Source organism: Colletotrichum lupini, chromosome 1, assembly GCF_023278565.1.
Source record: "Colletotrichum lupini chromosome 1, complete sequence".
Lineage (NCBI taxonomy): Eukaryota > Fungi > Ascomycota > Sordariomycetes > Glomerellales > Glomerellaceae > Colletotrichum > Colletotrichum lupini.
Genome location: NC_064672.1, coordinates 6,785,893 through 6,803,860, shown reverse-complemented (window position 1 = coordinate 6,803,860; position 17,968 = coordinate 6,785,893). Strand labels below are relative to the sequence as shown.

The window sequence follows — 17,968 nt, the reverse complement described above, 5'->3', positions numbered from 1 at the left end:
GTTTGGCCATGGTTCCGATCCCTCTTCTGTTGTATCGATATGGACAAAGACTTAGAGAGAGGAACCCTCTGGACACCGTATAGATAGTCAGGGCGGCACTTCGCCGCATAAGGCTTTGTTGTGGCCTAGGCAGGTCTTTCCTGTTACATAAAGGAATTGGCACGAAGCTAGGCTGGAGCTGTAAAGCCATATATGGAAGCTTTATTTCTGTTCTAGGGCTCGGGTCTATGATCTTTCCTCGGTCCAGTGTCTACTTGGCCAGCTCAGCCTCAATAGCGGCAAACATGAAAGACCCGCTACCACGGTGATCGTTCTCGACGATAGGGATGCTGGTGTAGTACTAGAAACTCCAATTAGCAAAGCAACTCTCGAGATGGGGGTTCAGCGTAATAACAACAGCAACTTACCTCAAAACTCGCGTTCGAGTTCAGACTCCCAACCTGCACCGTGCCCGTGAAGCTAATGAGCCCATTCTTATCATCCCGAATAAAGTCCCTCACAAGGGCCTCATACGCCTTGAGCCCAACATCCTTGTACTTGGCCTCGAGGAACCCATCCCGAACACCACGCAGCAGTCCGTAAGCAAACATGGCCGCGGCGCTCGACTCGAGGTAGTTGCCCTTGCGTGTCTGGTACCCCTCGTTCATAATAAGCCACCACCCTCCCGACGCATCCTGGCTTCTTGCCAACCCATCCGCCAGGGTGACAAAGTACTTTTGTAGCCGCGCGTATCCCGGAAGGTTCTTGGGATATACTTGCAGCGTGTCAATGAGCGCCATGAAGTACCACCCGACAGCACGGTTCCACACCAACGGGCTCGCTCCCGTCACGGGATCCGCCCAGACGGCGTCCTTTGCCTCGTCGTACCCGTGCACGAGCAAGTTTGTCGTGTGGTTCCTGGTATGCTCCTCAATCAGATCAAATTGCAGCGCAATCTCCCCCCACGCCTTGGTATTCCCCTTCTCAAACAGCGAGACATAGGTCGCATAAAACGAATCGGCCATGTAGATACCGTCCAGCCACATCTGATCCTCGTAAATCGGCGCGCGGTGCCAGAACCCGCCGCTAGGCGTCCGCGGCCACCGGTTCAACTGTTGCCGCAGCCCGTCCGCCGCGATTTTGTACTTCGCTCCCGCCGTAGTGTTGCGCTGGTAGAACCAGAGGAGGTTGTTGCCGATGCGGATGTCGTCGAGGGAGTACCACTCCGGGTCCCAGCCGTCGAGGATACCGGCATCGGAGACGAGGGAGGAGACGGCGGTCTCGGCGGCGCGGAGAAGGGTCGCGTTGGAGGCGGCGGCGGCGGCGCGGGCGATGCCTTCGTAGAGAACGGCCGGGCCGTAGCCTGCGTCGATGGGGGCTTTGCGGGCGACGAAGGACGAGGCGAGCCAAGTTGAGTAGGGGCGGGAAGGGGTTTGGGCTAGGGCGAGGGTGCCGGCGAGGGCTAAGAGGGAAGCAGAGGCGCGCATCTTGGGTGCTGGGGAGGATGAGAGGAGTTTGAAAGAAGCCCAGGGGGTCTAGCAGTGAACCTCCAATGTACGAGATGAACGCTGGGTAGGAGGACCAGATGTGTTGGAATCACTGGTATGGACTTGCTTGCCTATATACCTCTTCGTAACGCCATACCCATCACGCATCCTTGACCGCAGTCCGCAGTGTACAACCGCACCATGGACAAATTCTGGAGGCCTTCATGACGACTTCAGTCGTCCCCCAATTTCCGGTGCGCCGATAAACATCCGCATTGCATGGCACATGCAAGCAACTCCGCCTCGACAACGTCCAATTGAGCCCTCTAGTTGGACACAGAAAGACCCTGCGAGAAGTCAGGGTTCAAAACCCTCTCTCAATGGAGGAATATCGCAAGACCTGTTGGTGGAATCAGCGAGGGGGTAAATAGGAGGGGAGGGAGCTCGATGATGCACTGCATCATGCACCGCCAAGGCGGAAAAATATAACGACGTTGCAACGGACTTCTTTCAGCAATGATAGTCCCCCATCTCACATCGAAGCTGCTCCCCAGTTCATCTAGTCGGGGTCCGGGGAGCGTGGGGAGGCAAAGGCTTAGGTCACGTTTCTGGTTGATCGCATCTCGCCCCGGTCAGCGACAATTTTCGGGGCATCTGTCCTCGAACGCCCAGCATCGGCTCGCTCGCCAAGCCCCCGAATGTCACCAAACCGGCCAGGGCCACATAATTAAGGGGAGGGCCGGCGCCATATGACGGGCGGCGAATCCGATCACGGCCCCCCGGGTGACGCTTAACAACGGAGCTAAAGACCGCAAGCTAAACTAATCCCCCGAGCCGTAGAGAGGCGGGTAGAGGATCAGATGAGGGAGTCGCGGCGGGGTAATCAAAACACCGCACTTCCTCCACGGGAACCCGGCGCCCGCGGCATCCAGAGTGGGTCTAACCCAGCACCACTTCCACTCCGTACACCCCAACGCCCCGGGCGGTAGTGGAGTCCCGTGTACTCCATACCCCGTCCGCCCCGCCCGCCGCAAACACTCGGATCAAACGGCACCGCCATGTGGCCATCATTCCCGCCCCAAGGACACGCCCCGAGGGCTAGGCTGGCACGGTTGGGGCGTGGAGGAACGGAACGCCAATAGAAGACTGTCATTTTCCGCTGTCATGGTCGCTTCCTTAATCCTGGGACAGCTGGGACACGGGAACTGCAAAATGCTGACCTTGCATGCCCCCCAGAATCTTATTTCAACACCCAGACCTCTGGGGCTCCTCTCCTCCCCTTGAAGCCGATCAATTCACTACATGGCAGTCCGAGCTTTGTAGGGTTTAGGCTTTTTCGGTTACTTTGTTAGTACTACCTGCTTATTCCTACATCAAACCAACATTCCCTCTCTTAACCTCGCTTTTCCAGGCCGGGAATCGCCTCCACGCCCGCTTTCTTGGAGAACATCGTCTCAAGTCTGAACGGCAAGAATAAGATACCACCACCATGGAATACTGAAACTTCGAGCCCAGCCGCATGTTCAAATCCAACCGGCGTACCGGCATGACATTGACACGCCCCGAAATAAGGTTCTTGCCGCCCCCGGAAACAAAGGCGTTTTGCTGCGTAAACGTTCGCTCGGCTGTCATATCCGTGCGAACCAACCTGTCAAAGCGAACAAACATTCAAGACCAAAAAAAGACCGAGCAACGCAAAGGAAAACGTCTTGAATGCATTCCGTTGCCGGCTCGGCAGGGCAAAGACCTCGGCAATCTAATGTAAGAGTAAACTTTTCCTCGGAGCAGACAGCCGCCAGAATGTCTTCATACGAAAATGTTTGCTGCCGAATCTACAACATGAAAGGAGAGAAGTGGGATTTTTCATGAGGTAATTCCATTATATGAGCTCATATTTTTGCTCTTGTGTTCGTATCAAGACCGTAACTTTAACTTATGGCAAGTCATCCACCTTATCTGCATAGGGATGGTTTCACGTTGTTGCGTTAAAAAAAGACAATAAAAAGAGCCCTCGGAACTCCGCCACTTGAACCCAAAATGCTCGCCACATCATGCGAGAACTTGTACTCTTCACACGCATGCCCGCAAAACCCTCTCTTTCTTGACCTGTTGTCTCTCAATGCAGGAGGTAACGCATGAAGAATACGATCCAAGCCATAAGCCATTACAAGAAATTTTCTAATCCATCCCTCCCCCATCAAAAGCCTAATGCGCCGTTTGCAACCAAAAGAGAGAAGCATCAAAATTTCGTAGCTTTTAGATCTCATCAACAACCGTGCTGGGCTTCCACTCATTGGTATCAATCGTCGCCTCGGGATCGGTCCAGTTGACAGGCTTGTGGATGCGCAAGAGACGAAGGAAGTAATCCTCGACAACGAGCAGGTTAAGCAGCACGCCGTTGCAGTTCCAGGCGAGACCGCAGACGATGGCGCCGGCAACGGCGTCGAGGACAAAGTGGTTGGCGGTCGCGACGATGGCGGTGAGGATCAGGGCCGGGTAGGCCATGCCGACGGCGACGATGGCGAAGCGCTTCCAGGGCCGCGAGCGGATCGAGGGGAGGGGCAGGGTCGCGACGGTGAGGCCGATGAGGAGGGAGTAGCCGAAGTGCAGGGAGGGCATGGCGGCTGTTGTTCCGTTTGTCAGTAAGGAATTCAATGTTGGGGCTGCAATCGTGATTTGGAGGTCCAAAACTCACCATACTGGTTGCAAAACTTGTTCGTCGTCCAGACGCTGCTCTCGCCGGTAGAGCTGTGCACGGTATCCACGAAGCCAAAGCTCTTGGCCTCACCGGCATCGGGGCCGTTGTAGTTGGGGTCGCTCAAGAGACGAGGGGGCATACAGGGCCAGAGGGTGAAGACGACAAAGGCGAGCAGGTTGCAGGTGGCCATGGTGCGTCGGCGGGCCTCGTACAGGGCGGGACCGGCCGAGTTCCAGCGAATGTTCTCGTTGCCGCCGAGCTTGGCGGAGACGGCGCGGCGCTTGCGGGTGGTGGTGATGAAGTAGAGGATGACGAGGAAGAGGATGGTGCCCGGGATGTGGATGAAGGAGTAGATGCGGTTGATCCAGTGCATCACGGTGGGCATCTGCAAAAAGTACTGCTGGACGGGCACCTCAATGAAGACGTGGAGGCGCTGCTCGAGGTGGATGAGCTGGAGTGCGTGCTTGCGCGCCACGTCGACGGTTCCCTCGTTGAGGGTGAGCGCGGTGAAGGCGCGGCCGACTTGGTAGACCTATAATTTGATGGTGTTAGAACGGTCCAAACATAATTGCTGAAAGGGTGGCATCAGGAATTTCCTGCTTACCCAGTAAATCAGGGCCCAGTACCATGCCTCGACCAAGAAGGGGAACTTGCGGAGGACGCGGCTGAGAAGTCTGTCCTTGTATACTCTGGTGTTTGGTGTCGTGACGATGCGCTGGTATCCAAAGAACTTGATCCTGCGAGAGCGTCGCGGCGGCTCTTCTTGCGGTGTCAACGTTGATGATGAGCTCCAGGCGCCGAGGGAGAGAAGGGACTCTTCAGAGTCTGGGGTCGAGTTGCCGGAACGGCGCTCGTCAGATCGCTTGTGCTCGGCATCATCGAGGCCGGCTCCCTTCCATCCCAGGTTATCGTAGGCGTTGGTGTCGCCAATGTTGCGGTTGAACCACGTTCCTCCAAACAAAAGGGTGATGACCACCAAGGGCTCTGCCACGGCACCGATACCCATGTTTCCTTCTTGTATCTTTTCTTTCTTGCCTCGTGTGACTGAGTGACTGACTGACTGATGACGGAATAAACAGCCGACGATGGAGACGGCGATTAGTGGAAGAGGTATGAGGAGACTGGAGAAACTTGGCTACTCCAGTTGTGACTGCTGCCGTGTGGTATTTGAGGGCGCGGGAGGTTCGGCAAGGGCCACAGGTCCCGAAGGCTGGATGCGTGCGGGTGGGATGGATCTGACAGACTCAGTCCACCGGTGTGTGCTGGGCCAAGGCCCAATGAGAGAGGCGACCGGAAGGTCGGGGATGTGAGTTTAAGATTGTCCGTGTCAAAGGGGGCCAAGTTTGGATGTCTCCTGAACTACCGGGGATTTCCTGATGAAGATCTAAATCGAGTAGTGTACGGAGTACGGATAAGTGAGCAGAGGAGGAGTAGTCAAGATTAAGAAGAAGGTAGACCTGTCGAGCGGGAAGGTCGAAAGGTAATCAACAACAAACGGGGGAGCTCGAGGTAGCGACGTTCATCACGCAGCATGGATCAGATGGATCTGTTAATAATACCGTAATAGATAGAACATGGACTTTCGGCACACTTTTGAGCAGAAAGCCCAGGCTCGGCACAACCCACCAAGCTGGACCTTGACCGACCGTATACAGAGTTACCGGGTTGGTGGCCTTTGCACTTTGCGTAAAGGTCATCCTCCTAGGCTGTCTTCGCCCTCCTCGTCCTTGTTCGCAAAGTTCGCACTCCCACCACCCGCCACAGTCCACATCAGCGGGCTCCGCATGGCTCCGAGGTGCTGGGGAGGAAAGTGAGGAACTCAAGCTCAAGCCGCGCACCGCATGTCGAATTCGAACCCACCCTGGTCCCTCTCGCAAGGGCGAGGATATCCTGCCAGCAGCTCCCGCTATTCTGCCCCCAAGTGTGGCTACGGCCGCCACACGACCGCCGGTCTCGGGCACACACGTAAGCTGGGCTCTGCGTAGTCAGCATTCGAGTGGGTTAGGCCAATCAGAGGCCGTCAATTGACTTGAATTATTTTAGTAAAAAGTACGGCAATCGACGCGTTAGCCCAAGTCGACGTATTAGCCCAAGTCGACGATTCCGTCGAATTGGCCTAATTGGCCTAATTACCCAGCTGCCCAGCTGCCCAGCTGCCCAATTGACTCGCTCGAAAAGCTGGCAGCGGCCTGCCAGCGGCAGTCTATAAACGAGGTCGAGGATTTGCAACGCTTATTCGGGTAGGTTAACTCTGCGAGGCGTTGCTGCTTTTGATCGCGACTGCCGTCTCGTAGGCAGCAAGTGTTCTGGCCTCGGGCAGGGTAGCGCTGGCCGTAAAGTGGGTAGTCGTACTCTACGTAGTCGTATTAGTAGACGAAGGGATCGTTAACTTCGCGATTATTCTCTTCTTGCGGCATATTAACGTTGGGAATAGCTTCAATTAGCGGCAGCGGCAGCGGCAGCGACTGCGAGGTCGACGAAGTGGTGGTTGTAGGTGGGTAGGTAGGTAGGTAGGTAGGTAGGTGGGTGGGTATGGGCAGCTGGGCTCCGGGCTCGGAGGCAGGGGCTGCCGCAGCCACACTTGGGGGCAGAATAGCGGGAGCTGCTGGCAGGATATCCTCGCCCTCTCGCAATGGCCCCAAAGTGGATTGTGGATGGTGGGAAAGGCTCTGCTGCCCGTGACCAACCCTGTCCATGACACGGAAATCCGATCTGTAGCCAATAGCGGATTGTGGGCTGTTGGGGCGGACGGGCTGGGATCCCTGACGTGGACGAATCGCCCGCCAAGTGCCGCGAGCGCCAAGGGTTACATCTTCCTTTTTGTGTGCTGCGTCTTTCTTTCGCCCTGTGTGAGATGAGAGCTTCTGCTTGGCTTGTTTGGTGTGTGGGCGCACCCGGCAATTCAATTCGCACCCAGAGAATGTCCTTTCAGACTCTAGCTTGGGTGTGCTGTCGGTCGCCAACGGCTTGGGATGAGACAAGAGCGAGGGCTGTGGACTCGGGAGGGAGCAGCAGAGTAAGAGAGAGAAGACAACAGACGAAATGTCGCGTGCTCCCTCCAAGTCGTGGGCAGCTCACCGTTGCGGTGCGGTTATGCTCTTAGCTCTGCATGTTCCGAGCTTGGCTACCTGACGTAGGTAGTTTGTTCTGTCAAGCACGTCCAACCGCGAAACAAAGTCTCTTTCTTCCTGCGCTTCAACCGTTCCGTCATGCTTCGAAGCCCAGGTCCGTTCCCTACTACTCTCCCTTGTGTTCCCCCTCCGTGCTCTCGAGCTTCTCTGGAGGTTCGCTGTGGTTTCATGCTTTTGCGGCTTTGCCTCGACTGCGTACTTTGTACTCCCTTCAGGGGGAACATGTGCTCCGACGTCCGCTTAGGAAACGCGGCTCTGTTATCAATCAGGCGCGCGTCCGCTAAGGGGGAAGGTGGGCGTCGGGGAGGGATCGAAGATGACGGAGGGCATGCGACGAGGCACACGACACCGTAAGCTGACAGCCGGCCAATCAGACAGGGGATCGGGCAACATGGTGGAGTGGTCTGCGTCCGCGACATCCGACAGAGCCGTCTTGTCCTTCTTGAGTTCGTGGAGACGGGTCCGTTCACAGCCCACCGCTTGCAGGCATTTTCCTCCCTTGTGTTCAACGGCGGGAAAAGAAAGACAAAAAACCCAGCACAGAGGTCGCAAATTTTGTCGATTACCGGTACTGTGTATCCATACGCCGTAGAGATCCCCCTTGTCATGAAATTGGCTCTTCTGCTGCGTGCCGCCGCTAGAATTCCGCTCCGCTCCCATGGAGGATGACCCCCCCCCCCCCCCTCAGGGGATTGCGTGTTGGGGTTTCCATTTCCAATGTATTCTTGGGAAACGTTCATTACCGGACTCGTTTGACAAACACGCGACCTCCACCATGCTGAATTTGCAGGTTGCGTATGCCTTTTCGTACGTCTCCGCACCTTAGATAAGGAACGTCTTGCATGTCACCAAGTCGCCAGCACTGTCGACCAACGCTGGAGAGACTGGCAGGCAGATTACAGATGGACACAAAAGCGGTGGATGGGTGACACAGGTGGTAACAGGCCTGTTGGCCGAATCCCAATCGTCCTCCCCCACGCTTCCCACGCTTCCAACGGGGTGTCGGCGTCCAAGGAGAGGCCGCCGCCATGCTCAGTCTGCTTTAGATCAGTGATGAAAATTCTCGACAACCTGACTTTAATTTCAATGGTCGGTGGCATGCTTCTGCGGGAGGGTGGCTTCATTGATGATGGGAGGGGCCGGCGCACCCGCCCTTCAATGCGAGCTCGACATTTTGTCTTGGCATACATCATCAAAATCCGCCATCGCCGACCCCGTGGTGGTCGGGCCATCCTTTGCTCGGCGATTTCCTAGCGAGACTGACAAGGGAAGGGAAAAAAGCTTTGTGATGGTTGATAAGGTCGTACTGCCTCGCTGACCTTGGTCGCCTAGCAAAGCTTCTTTGCATTAAGGCAGATATCTCTAGCCGGGGCTTTTCGTGACATCTGAGCAGTTGACGCCAATGATGGTGTTTATCAACCTCACCGAGCAAAACGTTGTTCAACATACCCCAAGTCTCGGTGCAAAACATCAGCCAACGTCGTTCGGCGACTTCGCCTAGTCCGGATTGGGCACGTTCACGCTGGTTTGTCATTTCCGCGTTTATGCGACGAACCCGGCCATCCCGCGTATTCCTTCTATCCCGTACGGATACTCGTTCAGCCCTGCAGATCGTCACCGGATGCTACCGAAGGCCATAGTTCGCGACGTCTGCTGGGCGGGTACCGAACCACCAGTAAGCCAGCATGGTGTTTGAAATTTCGACTGTTGGACCGTCGGCGAAATGCCCAATCCCGGCCGGCTCTTGCGGGCACTTGCCATCCAGCTATACCTGTTCAGGAATCCTGGCAGGTCGGAGAGCTTGCCCGCTCCGTTCCGCCCCCTCCGGACTATTGAGCCCTCGAAACATTGACCCGGCATCGGTAACTAAAACCTCCGTTCCTCGGCGCCGACATGCGTAAAAAGATTTCCATGCCGACTCCGTCCGGCCGAGGACTCAGGATATGTGTCACTTGTGCAGAGCAGCACAGCACCATCCGAACCACTTCAGGGCGCTTCACTGCTGGATTTGTGATGAAGCAATTGGGACGGAACATTCTGTAAGTGCTTCGGCGCCGCATGACACCAACGAACAGCACTGCTGGCGACGGAAGTGCGAACTGACCAGACCTTCAGCATCTGACATGTGACGCTTGGTGGTCACGGCGGAGCAGTTTGAACATCCCCTGGCAGGTGTGAGATCGATGGCAACGGAGAGTCTGACGACCCAGCACATGCTGATGAAGTAGTTTTTCATTGCCGTCAGAGAAAGTGACGAATGGCGCAAGTATAGATATATTGCGGACATTCGTTGATAATCAGGCCGTCTCTTCTTTATGTCTATCTTGGGCATTCTGTTGGAGTAACCTTGAGGCTTCCGCCTGGTTGGTCCAGCAGTCCCTCACGTCGCAGGTATCATCAGACCGCGGGGGAAGAATCAATCAACGACAGAGCGTCTGTCCCGCACGATAGTCTATTTATCCTTGGTGAAGGGAGTCTTCATTGTCAGCTCGTCGGCTGAAACAATGAACTTTGATTCCGGGCACTACGACTGCGTAGTCCATGTTTGGTGACTACCATGTTTAGTGCCAAAGACAACCGTCCAGTAATATGATTGTCACTGGAGCAGGGATCAACGAACCTCAAACGACAGTGGAAGAGCTTTTGGGATCACCGGGAGTAGCCTTTGGCTGGCTGAAATGTTTTCAACATCGTCGCAACCTCATGAGGGTAAACGCGTAGGCCGTGACCGAGTCTATGCAGATCTCATTGACTTGGAGGAAGAGTAAAGACGTTCGGGAATTCGCACTTCAATGATCCTCATCAGAGCAGATCTTGTAACTGCAAGTCTCAGAATTCAGAACCTCTGCGGTTGTCCTTGCCGGCCGGTGCCGCCATCTCGATAGGCAATTTGCTTACAATCTCGTATTGGATCGTGTTGTTTGGCTCAAAATCACCACACTGAAATGAGCGCGAGCTTGGTGCATAGCCCGAGTATCGCGTTGTCGTGTGATCTGCTTGAAGCCAGACCCCGTCAAGATCGATCTGTTGCACCCGAAAAGCCGGAAAGAACCACCACAAGGCTGAAAATATGATATCATGTATACATGGTAATGAGACCATCACGAGACCATCGACTGGACTCCGGAGAAGATGATCGATGCCATCTCATACTGTCCAGGAATTGTCGATATCGGGGTGGAAGTGATACATCATACAGCGGCGCAGATTGTCTGAACGTTCTCTTGCTTGAAATGCCTGACCGGAAGGCTCTGCTTTTGTCAAGTGGCGAACAGATACATATCTGAGCCCAAGATGACCGACACAGGCTGTGAGACGGTCGAAATCGTTACGCAGGTAGATACTTAGAATGGTCTTCGATTGGATCATCTAGTGACTAGAGTGTTAAGTGCGAACATGAGTTCCGCTCGCCAACTCTTCGCTCTCGCAGTCAGGTCAGGTAGTCAATAACTTCGCAAAGTGTAAGGAAATGCATCCCCGGACTTCGATGATATCGAGGATGAGAGCCGAGCGAACTAATGATCACCTGAGCCCGCGGCCCCGCCACTATGTGGCTCGATATGGCACTCCTAGGAAACTCCATGAGAACTCTGATCACTCGTATATTAGCAGGCAGCGATGTCGTGCGGCTCCTGGGCGAGTTAGAACTGATGGAGTAATCGATAGTGTAAAATCCCCGCGTCGATCCGTTGAAGAAGACTGCCACGGGGATATCTCGTCAAGACACAAACGTCCGGTATCATCAGCGCCACGTGTTCGGCTCGAGCCGAGAGTGGCTTGAGAGGCATCGACTGATATCAAACCGCACTTGGGTTCGCTGGGCGATCGGAAATGCCGTCCCCTTGCTCTCATGTTGATGGAAAACGGTCTACTCCGAGAACGATGATGACTATTGGTATAGCCTCGGTATATGCGATGAATGTACATCTTAGTTGGGCGGGAAGTGTCCGAGAGCCGCCAGAGATGTTGGATAGCCTGGTCCAGAAGGCAGTAGAGGCTCTAGTCTTGATCCCGATCGGTGATGGTAGGGTGGGTCCGGAATCTGTCTCATTTCGGCGCTCCGGGCGGAAGGCCTGAACGCTCCAGCTTTTCAGCCACATCCGGGGCTATCGGCGGCAGACGTCGTGGCTTTCGTCCGTGTCATCAATAGCGCGACGGTGTTGTAAGTCCCTAGGATGTCTGCGCTTTGAACGACTCTGGATCTTGCACGGGTGTCGAAGTGAATTCTAGCATCGATTGCTACGTTGCACGTGGACTCCCAGGGCATGTTCGTTAGTAAAGAGTTGATGTAGATTTGGAGCGAATTTGGCACCGCCGAGGAGCATGGGGCCCGGAGAGAGAGAAAGAAAGATAGCACCTGTTTGGGCATCAGTACTGCTGAAGAATGGAACGGGTAAGATGCTTCCTCCTGATGGTAAAAGCAACAACTCTTGACAACGCACAAAGTGCTTGCATGCCTCTACTCCTTAGCACACAATCAGACGCAAATGGTGTATCTCAGAGGGCCCGAGCGTGACACCATGGTCAGTCGTTGGGTAGGATTTGTGGATGGAACTCTCGAAGATGTCGGTGTCTCAAAATGAGTGGTCAATGGAGACGCAAACACTTTGCGCTGGCGCGTGCGAGATGACACTTGGGGGCCAAGGCGTGGGGGCATGAGCCAAACGGGGCAACGCCGCCATGAAAATCAAGCCTGACAAGGAGAAGAGGCTGAAGTTGGAGCTTCTGATGCAAGAGGGAAATCCCATTCACGATGCATGAGGCAGTTGATTAATTACATAAGGCGAGGAACCTTGAGAGGTGCGTTGCGTGGTGTTCATCTGATGACAAAGTGAGGCGCGGGTGCGGCCAGGGCAGGCGCCTGCAGTTCGCGGACGGCATGAAATGCAGGAACCAACCTGCGGTCGAAGGCAGGAGGGACATGGTCGAGGCCACAATGCCCGAGAGGAAAGACGATGAGTTGGTCGCGGGAAGGAGGGGCCCCGGGGACTTCAGATGCGGTACGTACACAAAGACACGCACAAGAAGCTGAGAGCCAGACTTCTTCGAGTCTAGTGCAGACGCAAGTCGACGCCCGGACTATAGAATGGCACGGCCGCGACCAACCACAAGCTTTTTTTGATAATTGAATGGATCCACCTGTTTGATAGTTTGAGCAAGCAGAGGAGAGATACTTCCGCAATCCTGTACCGGTATGCGTCTCTTACCTAGGACAGATACATAAGAACTACGGCAGACTGCAAGAGGCACTCCGCCAAAACACTTTTTTCATATATTAAAGCAGAAATCGTATTTTATAGTCACCCCACTACCCAGGATAGGGTCTAAACTAGTATAATAACTTATAAATAGGGGTTATAGAGATTTATAGCTTAAGAAATACTTTAATTTCGTAATATATTAAACCGTACGGCGGTATATAAAATTACGTAATATCGTACCCCGACGTAAAGGTTTTTCTTCTCTTTATAATTTTATTATAGAAGTAACTACTACTTTTTACCCTCTTATAGGTAAAAATCACTCTTTACTTAAGTTATTAAACTAATAGCTCGCTTATAAATATTATAATATAGATCTATAATAACTTCTAATTTCTATATAAGACGTTACCGAACTAATCGACCTTACGATACCTCTTTATAAAGCTATTTTAAAACGACCGATCGATAATAATACTTATATAAGCTCTATTTTTTATATATAATAAGAACGTATAAATATATAAACCTCGATATTAATAAAATCTCTTTTTATAAGTTTAAAAGAGTAAGAACGAAGTGTTTAGTAAATAAAAAAGGAGCTAAAGTAATTATTAATAATTAATATCTCTATTATATTATATAACGTATCCTTTTTTAAAAACGAACTTAACGGTTTCTAAGTAACGACTTATACTAATATCTAAGTTATTAAGAAGTTTATTAAGAAAGTTTAGTTTAATCGCTTCTCGACGTTTATTTTATATTAAAATATAATACGATCTATTATTTTATATTTTATAATAAACTAATAAATTCTTTTAATAGAGTAGATAGTATTTCTAATTAATATAAAGAATCCTTATAATATTTTAGAATATTATAAAGTAGCGTACGAAGCTATAAGTTTAGAGAGATTCCTCTCTAAAGCTACGATTTTATATAAAAAAGATAATTACTAACTTTCTATTATTTTTTAAATTAGAATTAAGTTACTAATTATTAAACCTTAGCTAGTAAAAAAGGGAAAAGGTTATATAAAGCTAATTATAACTAAAACTTTAGGTAAAACGACGTATAAAAATGTTCTAAAAACACGGCTTTTAATAGGTATTAGTATTAAACTAACGATAAAGATTAAGGAGGAATTATTAGTTAAGTAAGAAAAGAAGATTATTAAGAAGGAGGTAAAAGCTAAGAAAAAGGTTAAAAAGGATAAAAACGATAGGAAAGACGAGATTATAGTAGTTTAATAAGAAGATAAAGTTTACAATAGTAAATAACTTAGTATATTATAAAGATAGAAACGAGTATTCTCGTTAGTAAATAGTTTAAAGTAAACTGTAATTATATTTATAATTCCTTTTTATCCTTAGTATTGCTCGTAATTACGAAGCTATTTAATGTTCTAAGATTAATTCTAGAGTTTTCTAATCTCTATTTAACTTATATAATACCGCCTTATAGTTTACTAAGTAAAGTAACTTCTAGTTAGAGCTTATTACGTATATACTACTTTAGATAAATACGAAGATATTAATACGCTTTAAAATAAGGATAATTAGCCTTACTAAACTTCGTACTTTTAGCTAATATAGTTAGGGAGCCCTTAATAATTAAAGTATAAATTTATAAGGTAGCTTAAAGAAGATATATATTTAGATTATTATTATTCTAAATAGCGTTTAATAGTTATTAAACTTAGTCTTAGTTAATTAGCTATATAAAGTCTTATACGGTTCGTAACGTAGGTTAATAGTATAGTTACTATAGCTAACTAGAAATAACATAAGGGCGACCTTTTTAACGACGAATTTAATAAGAGTTCTAAATTTATACGAAGTTAATAAAATTAGAACGAATTAGTAATATATATATAAACAGAAGTATAATTTAGTTAGAGAGTATATCTATATTAAATAGCCCTTAGAACTTAATTAGTTAGAAGTATTCTTATAAACGTAAGTATACTTATATATACTAAGATATATATTACTTACCTACTAATATACTAATCTACTTTAATAAAGACGATTTTACTAACTCTTAATCGTAACGTTATAGATACTTTTGCTAAAGATTTAGTAATTATAGAATGTAATTAGACTTTTTATTATTAAACGGTATTATAAAAAGTAATAATAAATACTAAATATAAGAACGGTTTCTTTCCCTCGGTCTAAACGAACTCGTAATAGTATAAATCCCCGTTATTAAATAATAGTAAGATATTATATAAGTATATTCCGGGACGTATAGATAGAAACCCTTATATAGAACTATATAATAAACCGCGAATAAGTATTAATACTAGTATAGATCTTAAATTTAAATAGTGAAAGCTTATTGTACGTATCTAAAGACTAAATATAATTTAGTCTAGGAGTCGTAAACCTTTTATAATAGTACCTTATCTTACTTAACCGATCTTAAACTTATTATAAAAAGGTTTTATAATATATAAGGTATAGTTTATCTTGGCTAATAATATAAGCTTATTAGCGAACCTATATATAAAAATACTCTCTACCGTACCCTTTAGTATAGTAAGTAACCTCTAGTATACTAAAAAAGAACTCTTTTAATTATTATTATATAATTACGAGCTATTTTAGTATTTATCGTTACTAAAGCTAATTCTGTTAACGAAGTATTAATAATCCTATAGCCGTAATTATAAATCCTTTAGACTAAAGTTAAAAAAGGATATCTTTATTATTTAAACATTATTAAAAGAATAATTCTTAGATACGAATTAATAGATCCTTAGAAAAGACCGTACGCTCTTCTTATTATAAGTCCTATTTCGTAAGTTAACGTTCGAAAGTTCGCTTTATAATTCTAGTACTAGAAACTATAAAGATATGTATAATAATTATATTATAAGTCTAATTACTCTCTAACTTTATAATAATTATCGTTCGATATAGCAAAAGATTAATACGTAGTCGTGCTATTCTAAGAAAGTAGTAATATATAAAATAAGAAACTAAGAAAGAAATTTTAAGTAAGGGGTAAATATTTATATATAATTATAGCGATATATAGGGGTATCCTTTTGCTTATAAAGTTTTATAAGTATATATATAGAAATATAGACGCTTATAGGGATCTATAATGCTAAAAAGGATAGAAAAGTATATAACGATAATATATAATAAATAAAAGTTCTATAATTTTATTAGAAACGTTGAACTTTAGGGAGAGCCTTTATACGGTTAATTATAGCCTTTTACGGGCTAAACTAAGCGCGTATACTTTAACTTATAGCTAGTAGGTGCCCTATAACTTTATAGGGGCCTTATTACCCGGGTATTAAGCCTAACCGTACTATATTTTAATATATACTTATATAAACTCCTATACTATACTATATAAGAATATCGAATTAATTACTCCTTACTTAGAGTTTATATAAGTTAATAACGCTCCTTATAATCTTATATATTATTATATATACCCTTTTTATTATTTTTAGCCTACTTAGCTACTTATTTAAGGGCTTCTATTATCGTATAGAGGTATATAGCGGGGATAGTACTTAGAGACTTAAATAGAGCGCCGATATAGACTTTACTACGGCCCTTATAATTATAACTACGCTTAACGACCTTAATAAGCGTATTATAAGCTAATACGAACCGTTAGTAAACTATAAGTAGATATAAAGTAGTATAGGGTAACGTATAAGTAATAATAAGAAGCGTAACGAGCGTATATTCGTATATAATAAATATATAATTATAACTAGAGTAGCCCTTACTTATAAAAATAACGTAATTAACGAAAATGCCTTTATTAGTTTTATAATAAGCGCACGACTTAGTACTAATCTTAGTATTACCGTATACGGTCGTTTAGATAGTATTAGTAACCTAAGTACGAGTTATAGCGATATCTAGGGGTATATAACGGCCATTTTTAGTAATCTTAGGGTTAAGCTTAATCTAACGCTAGGGCTAGATTATATAGGTTAGTATAATAATATTAAATAGTATAGGGTAGTATATATTAACTTATATAATACTAAGGTTATAGATTTAATAAAAAGTCTTTAAAAGGGAAAATAAAGAGCTTATAAATAACGTAAGAATCTATATAATAAGGAAGCTATTATATAGAAGTATACGTATTAATAAGGAGGTAAGAGGTTATTTTATAGGATATAAGGTCGTTAGGGTACTACGTAGGTTAGTATACGGGGACCGTTAGGAGCTATATACTTTTAATACGGGCTAGAACACTATATTAAGCGCTTATTATAAGTATTATACAGCGTACGCGATTATTAAAAAAGGGAGTTTCTTATATAAAATTATTAGTATATATACGTAAATAGTTAATACTAAAGAAAAAAGTAAATAAAAAGAATTGAATTATAAATAGGTATATATGCGTAATTATACTTATAATTGCGCGTATATTAGCCTAAGAAAAAGCATAATTACTAATTAGTCAAAATTGCATTAGTAATTGCGCATAAAATTACCTAATTATACCTAATTAATATTTCTAATTAGCAAATCGCGAATATTATACTTATAATTACGTATATAATTAGGTAATAGTAATAAAAGTAAAATAGAAAAGGGTATAAAGTATAATAAGGCGAAATATAATCGCTAATAAGTAACTATAGGGGCGTAGGCGGATTACTTACCTTACTTAAGGAATATTAGGTTAGTTAAGAGGAAAAGGAAATTAATTAGTAATGGAAATTAGTAAGGAGGATATACCCCCTAGCTACCCTACTTTTACTAAGTAGTATAACCGCCCTTACGTAACTACTACTACTTATAGTCATAAGTAATTCTTTATAATAATATACGGGATTTATTATAATATTTATTTATACGTACGAGAAAGTCGCGCTATTGATGCCTAAAATTTACGGTAGCCGTAGGTCTATTGGAAAGAACGGTTTTGGCGGAGTGCCTCTTGTAGTCTGCCGTAAGAACGTTCCTGCGCCACTAACCTCGAGTCGCGGACTAGCATCTTCCCAAACGGGGCAAGAGACAATGAAATGCATTGCATCGCAAGCCACGACCGAGTCGACGGGCGGGCACAACAATCGCTCGGCTGGTCCCTGTAAAAACCGTCAGCTAAGATGCTGAAAGAAATCGAAAGAGGAAGAGAAAGAGAGGCAACGGCCTCATTCTCTCGGCGCTGGTTAGCGGCCAAGCGTGATGAGATGAAGTGGTAGCTGCTGCCCAGGACAACGGACGGGCGTTGAGGGCTGCAGCGGTCACATGTAAAGGTACATGTACGGACATGCACTGACTATTTCACTACTGCGACTGCTACTGGTACTTCCATCATGGCATAGCTACTCGATAAGGGACGCAGGCAGCAGAACAAAGTGGCAGAATGAGGCCATGCGATCATATGTCTCTCAGTCTTTGTCCGTGCCCATGTTGTTGTTTTCTTTTCCGACCTCAGCTGAGGTTTAAATAGGGTCCAGGGTCCAAGACA

The 17,968-nt window shown here is 46.9% G+C and overlaps 7 protein-coding genes across 7 annotated transcripts; 2 read left to right on the top strand and 5 right to left on the bottom strand.

Annotated features, from left to right (window-relative positions):
- Window positions 1-250: 250 nt before the first annotated feature.
- Window positions 251-1,466, bottom strand: CLUP02_01950 (cell wall glycosyl hydrolase YteR; the record flags this gene model as incomplete). Its single annotated transcript, XM_049280985.1, has 2 exons — window positions 251-340; window positions 408-1,466. The coding sequence occupies 2 exons, from the start codon at window positions 1,464-1,466 to the stop codon at window positions 251-253; spliced, it is 1,149 nt and encodes a 382-aa protein (XP_049136942.1).
- A 65-nt stretch (window positions 1,467-1,531) lies between these two features.
- On the top strand, window positions 1,532-3,016 carry CLUP02_01949 (uncharacterized protein; the record flags this gene model as incomplete). Its single annotated transcript, XM_049280984.1, has 7 exons — window positions 1,532-1,551; window positions 1,654-1,720; window positions 1,760-1,868; window positions 1,981-2,166; window positions 2,332-2,633; window positions 2,723-2,790; window positions 2,878-3,016. 7 exons carry the CDS (start codon window positions 1,532-1,534, stop codon window positions 3,014-3,016), a joined length of 891 nt encoding a protein of 296 aa, XP_049136941.1.
- Window positions 3,017-3,722: 706 nt separating this feature from the next.
- On the bottom strand, window positions 3,723-5,170 carry CLUP02_01948 (uncharacterized protein; the record flags this gene model as incomplete). Its single annotated transcript, XM_049280983.1, has 3 exons — window positions 3,723-4,090; window positions 4,162-4,696; window positions 4,769-5,170. 3 exons carry the CDS (start codon window positions 5,168-5,170, stop codon window positions 3,723-3,725), a joined length of 1,305 nt encoding a protein of 434 aa, XP_049136940.1.
- A 2,118-nt stretch (window positions 5,171-7,288) lies between these two features.
- CLUP02_01947 (uncharacterized protein) lies at window positions 7,289-7,903 on the bottom strand (the record flags this gene model as incomplete). Its single annotated transcript, XM_049280982.1, has 1 exon — window positions 7,289-7,903. The coding sequence occupies one exon, from the start codon at window positions 7,901-7,903 to the stop codon at window positions 7,289-7,291; it is 615 nt and encodes a 204-aa protein (XP_049136939.1).
- A 167-nt stretch (window positions 7,904-8,070) lies between these two features.
- Window positions 8,071-8,549, top strand: CLUP02_01946 (uncharacterized protein; the record flags this gene model as incomplete). The annotated part of the gene is made up of 2 exons (XM_049280981.1): window positions 8,071-8,102; window positions 8,156-8,549. The coding sequence occupies 2 exons, from the start codon at window positions 8,071-8,073 to the stop codon at window positions 8,547-8,549; spliced, it is 426 nt and encodes a 141-aa protein (XP_049136938.1).
- A 74-nt stretch (window positions 8,550-8,623) lies between these two features.
- On the bottom strand, window positions 8,624-8,829 carry CLUP02_01945 (uncharacterized protein; the record flags this gene model as incomplete). Its single annotated transcript, XM_049280980.1, has 2 exons — window positions 8,624-8,667; window positions 8,721-8,829. The coding sequence occupies 2 exons, from the start codon at window positions 8,827-8,829 to the stop codon at window positions 8,624-8,626; spliced, it is 153 nt and encodes a 50-aa protein (XP_049136937.1).
- Window positions 8,830-8,909: 80 nt separating this feature from the next.
- Window positions 8,910-17,812, bottom strand: CLUP02_01944 (uncharacterized protein; the record flags this gene model as incomplete). The annotated part of the gene is made up of 18 exons (XM_049280979.1): window positions 8,910-9,124; window positions 9,215-9,246; window positions 9,296-9,511; window positions 9,581-9,655; window positions 9,996-10,047; window positions 10,139-10,441; window positions 10,493-10,664; window positions 10,822-10,927; window positions 11,002-11,102; window positions 11,168-11,375; window positions 11,417-11,534; window positions 11,608-11,724; window positions 11,779-11,868; window positions 11,929-12,020; window positions 12,088-12,346; window positions 17,486-17,582; window positions 17,645-17,732; window positions 17,778-17,812. 18 exons carry the CDS (start codon window positions 17,810-17,812, stop codon window positions 8,910-8,912), a joined length of 2,376 nt encoding a protein of 791 aa, XP_049136936.1.
- Between the last annotated feature and the right edge of the window lie 156 nt (window positions 17,813-17,968).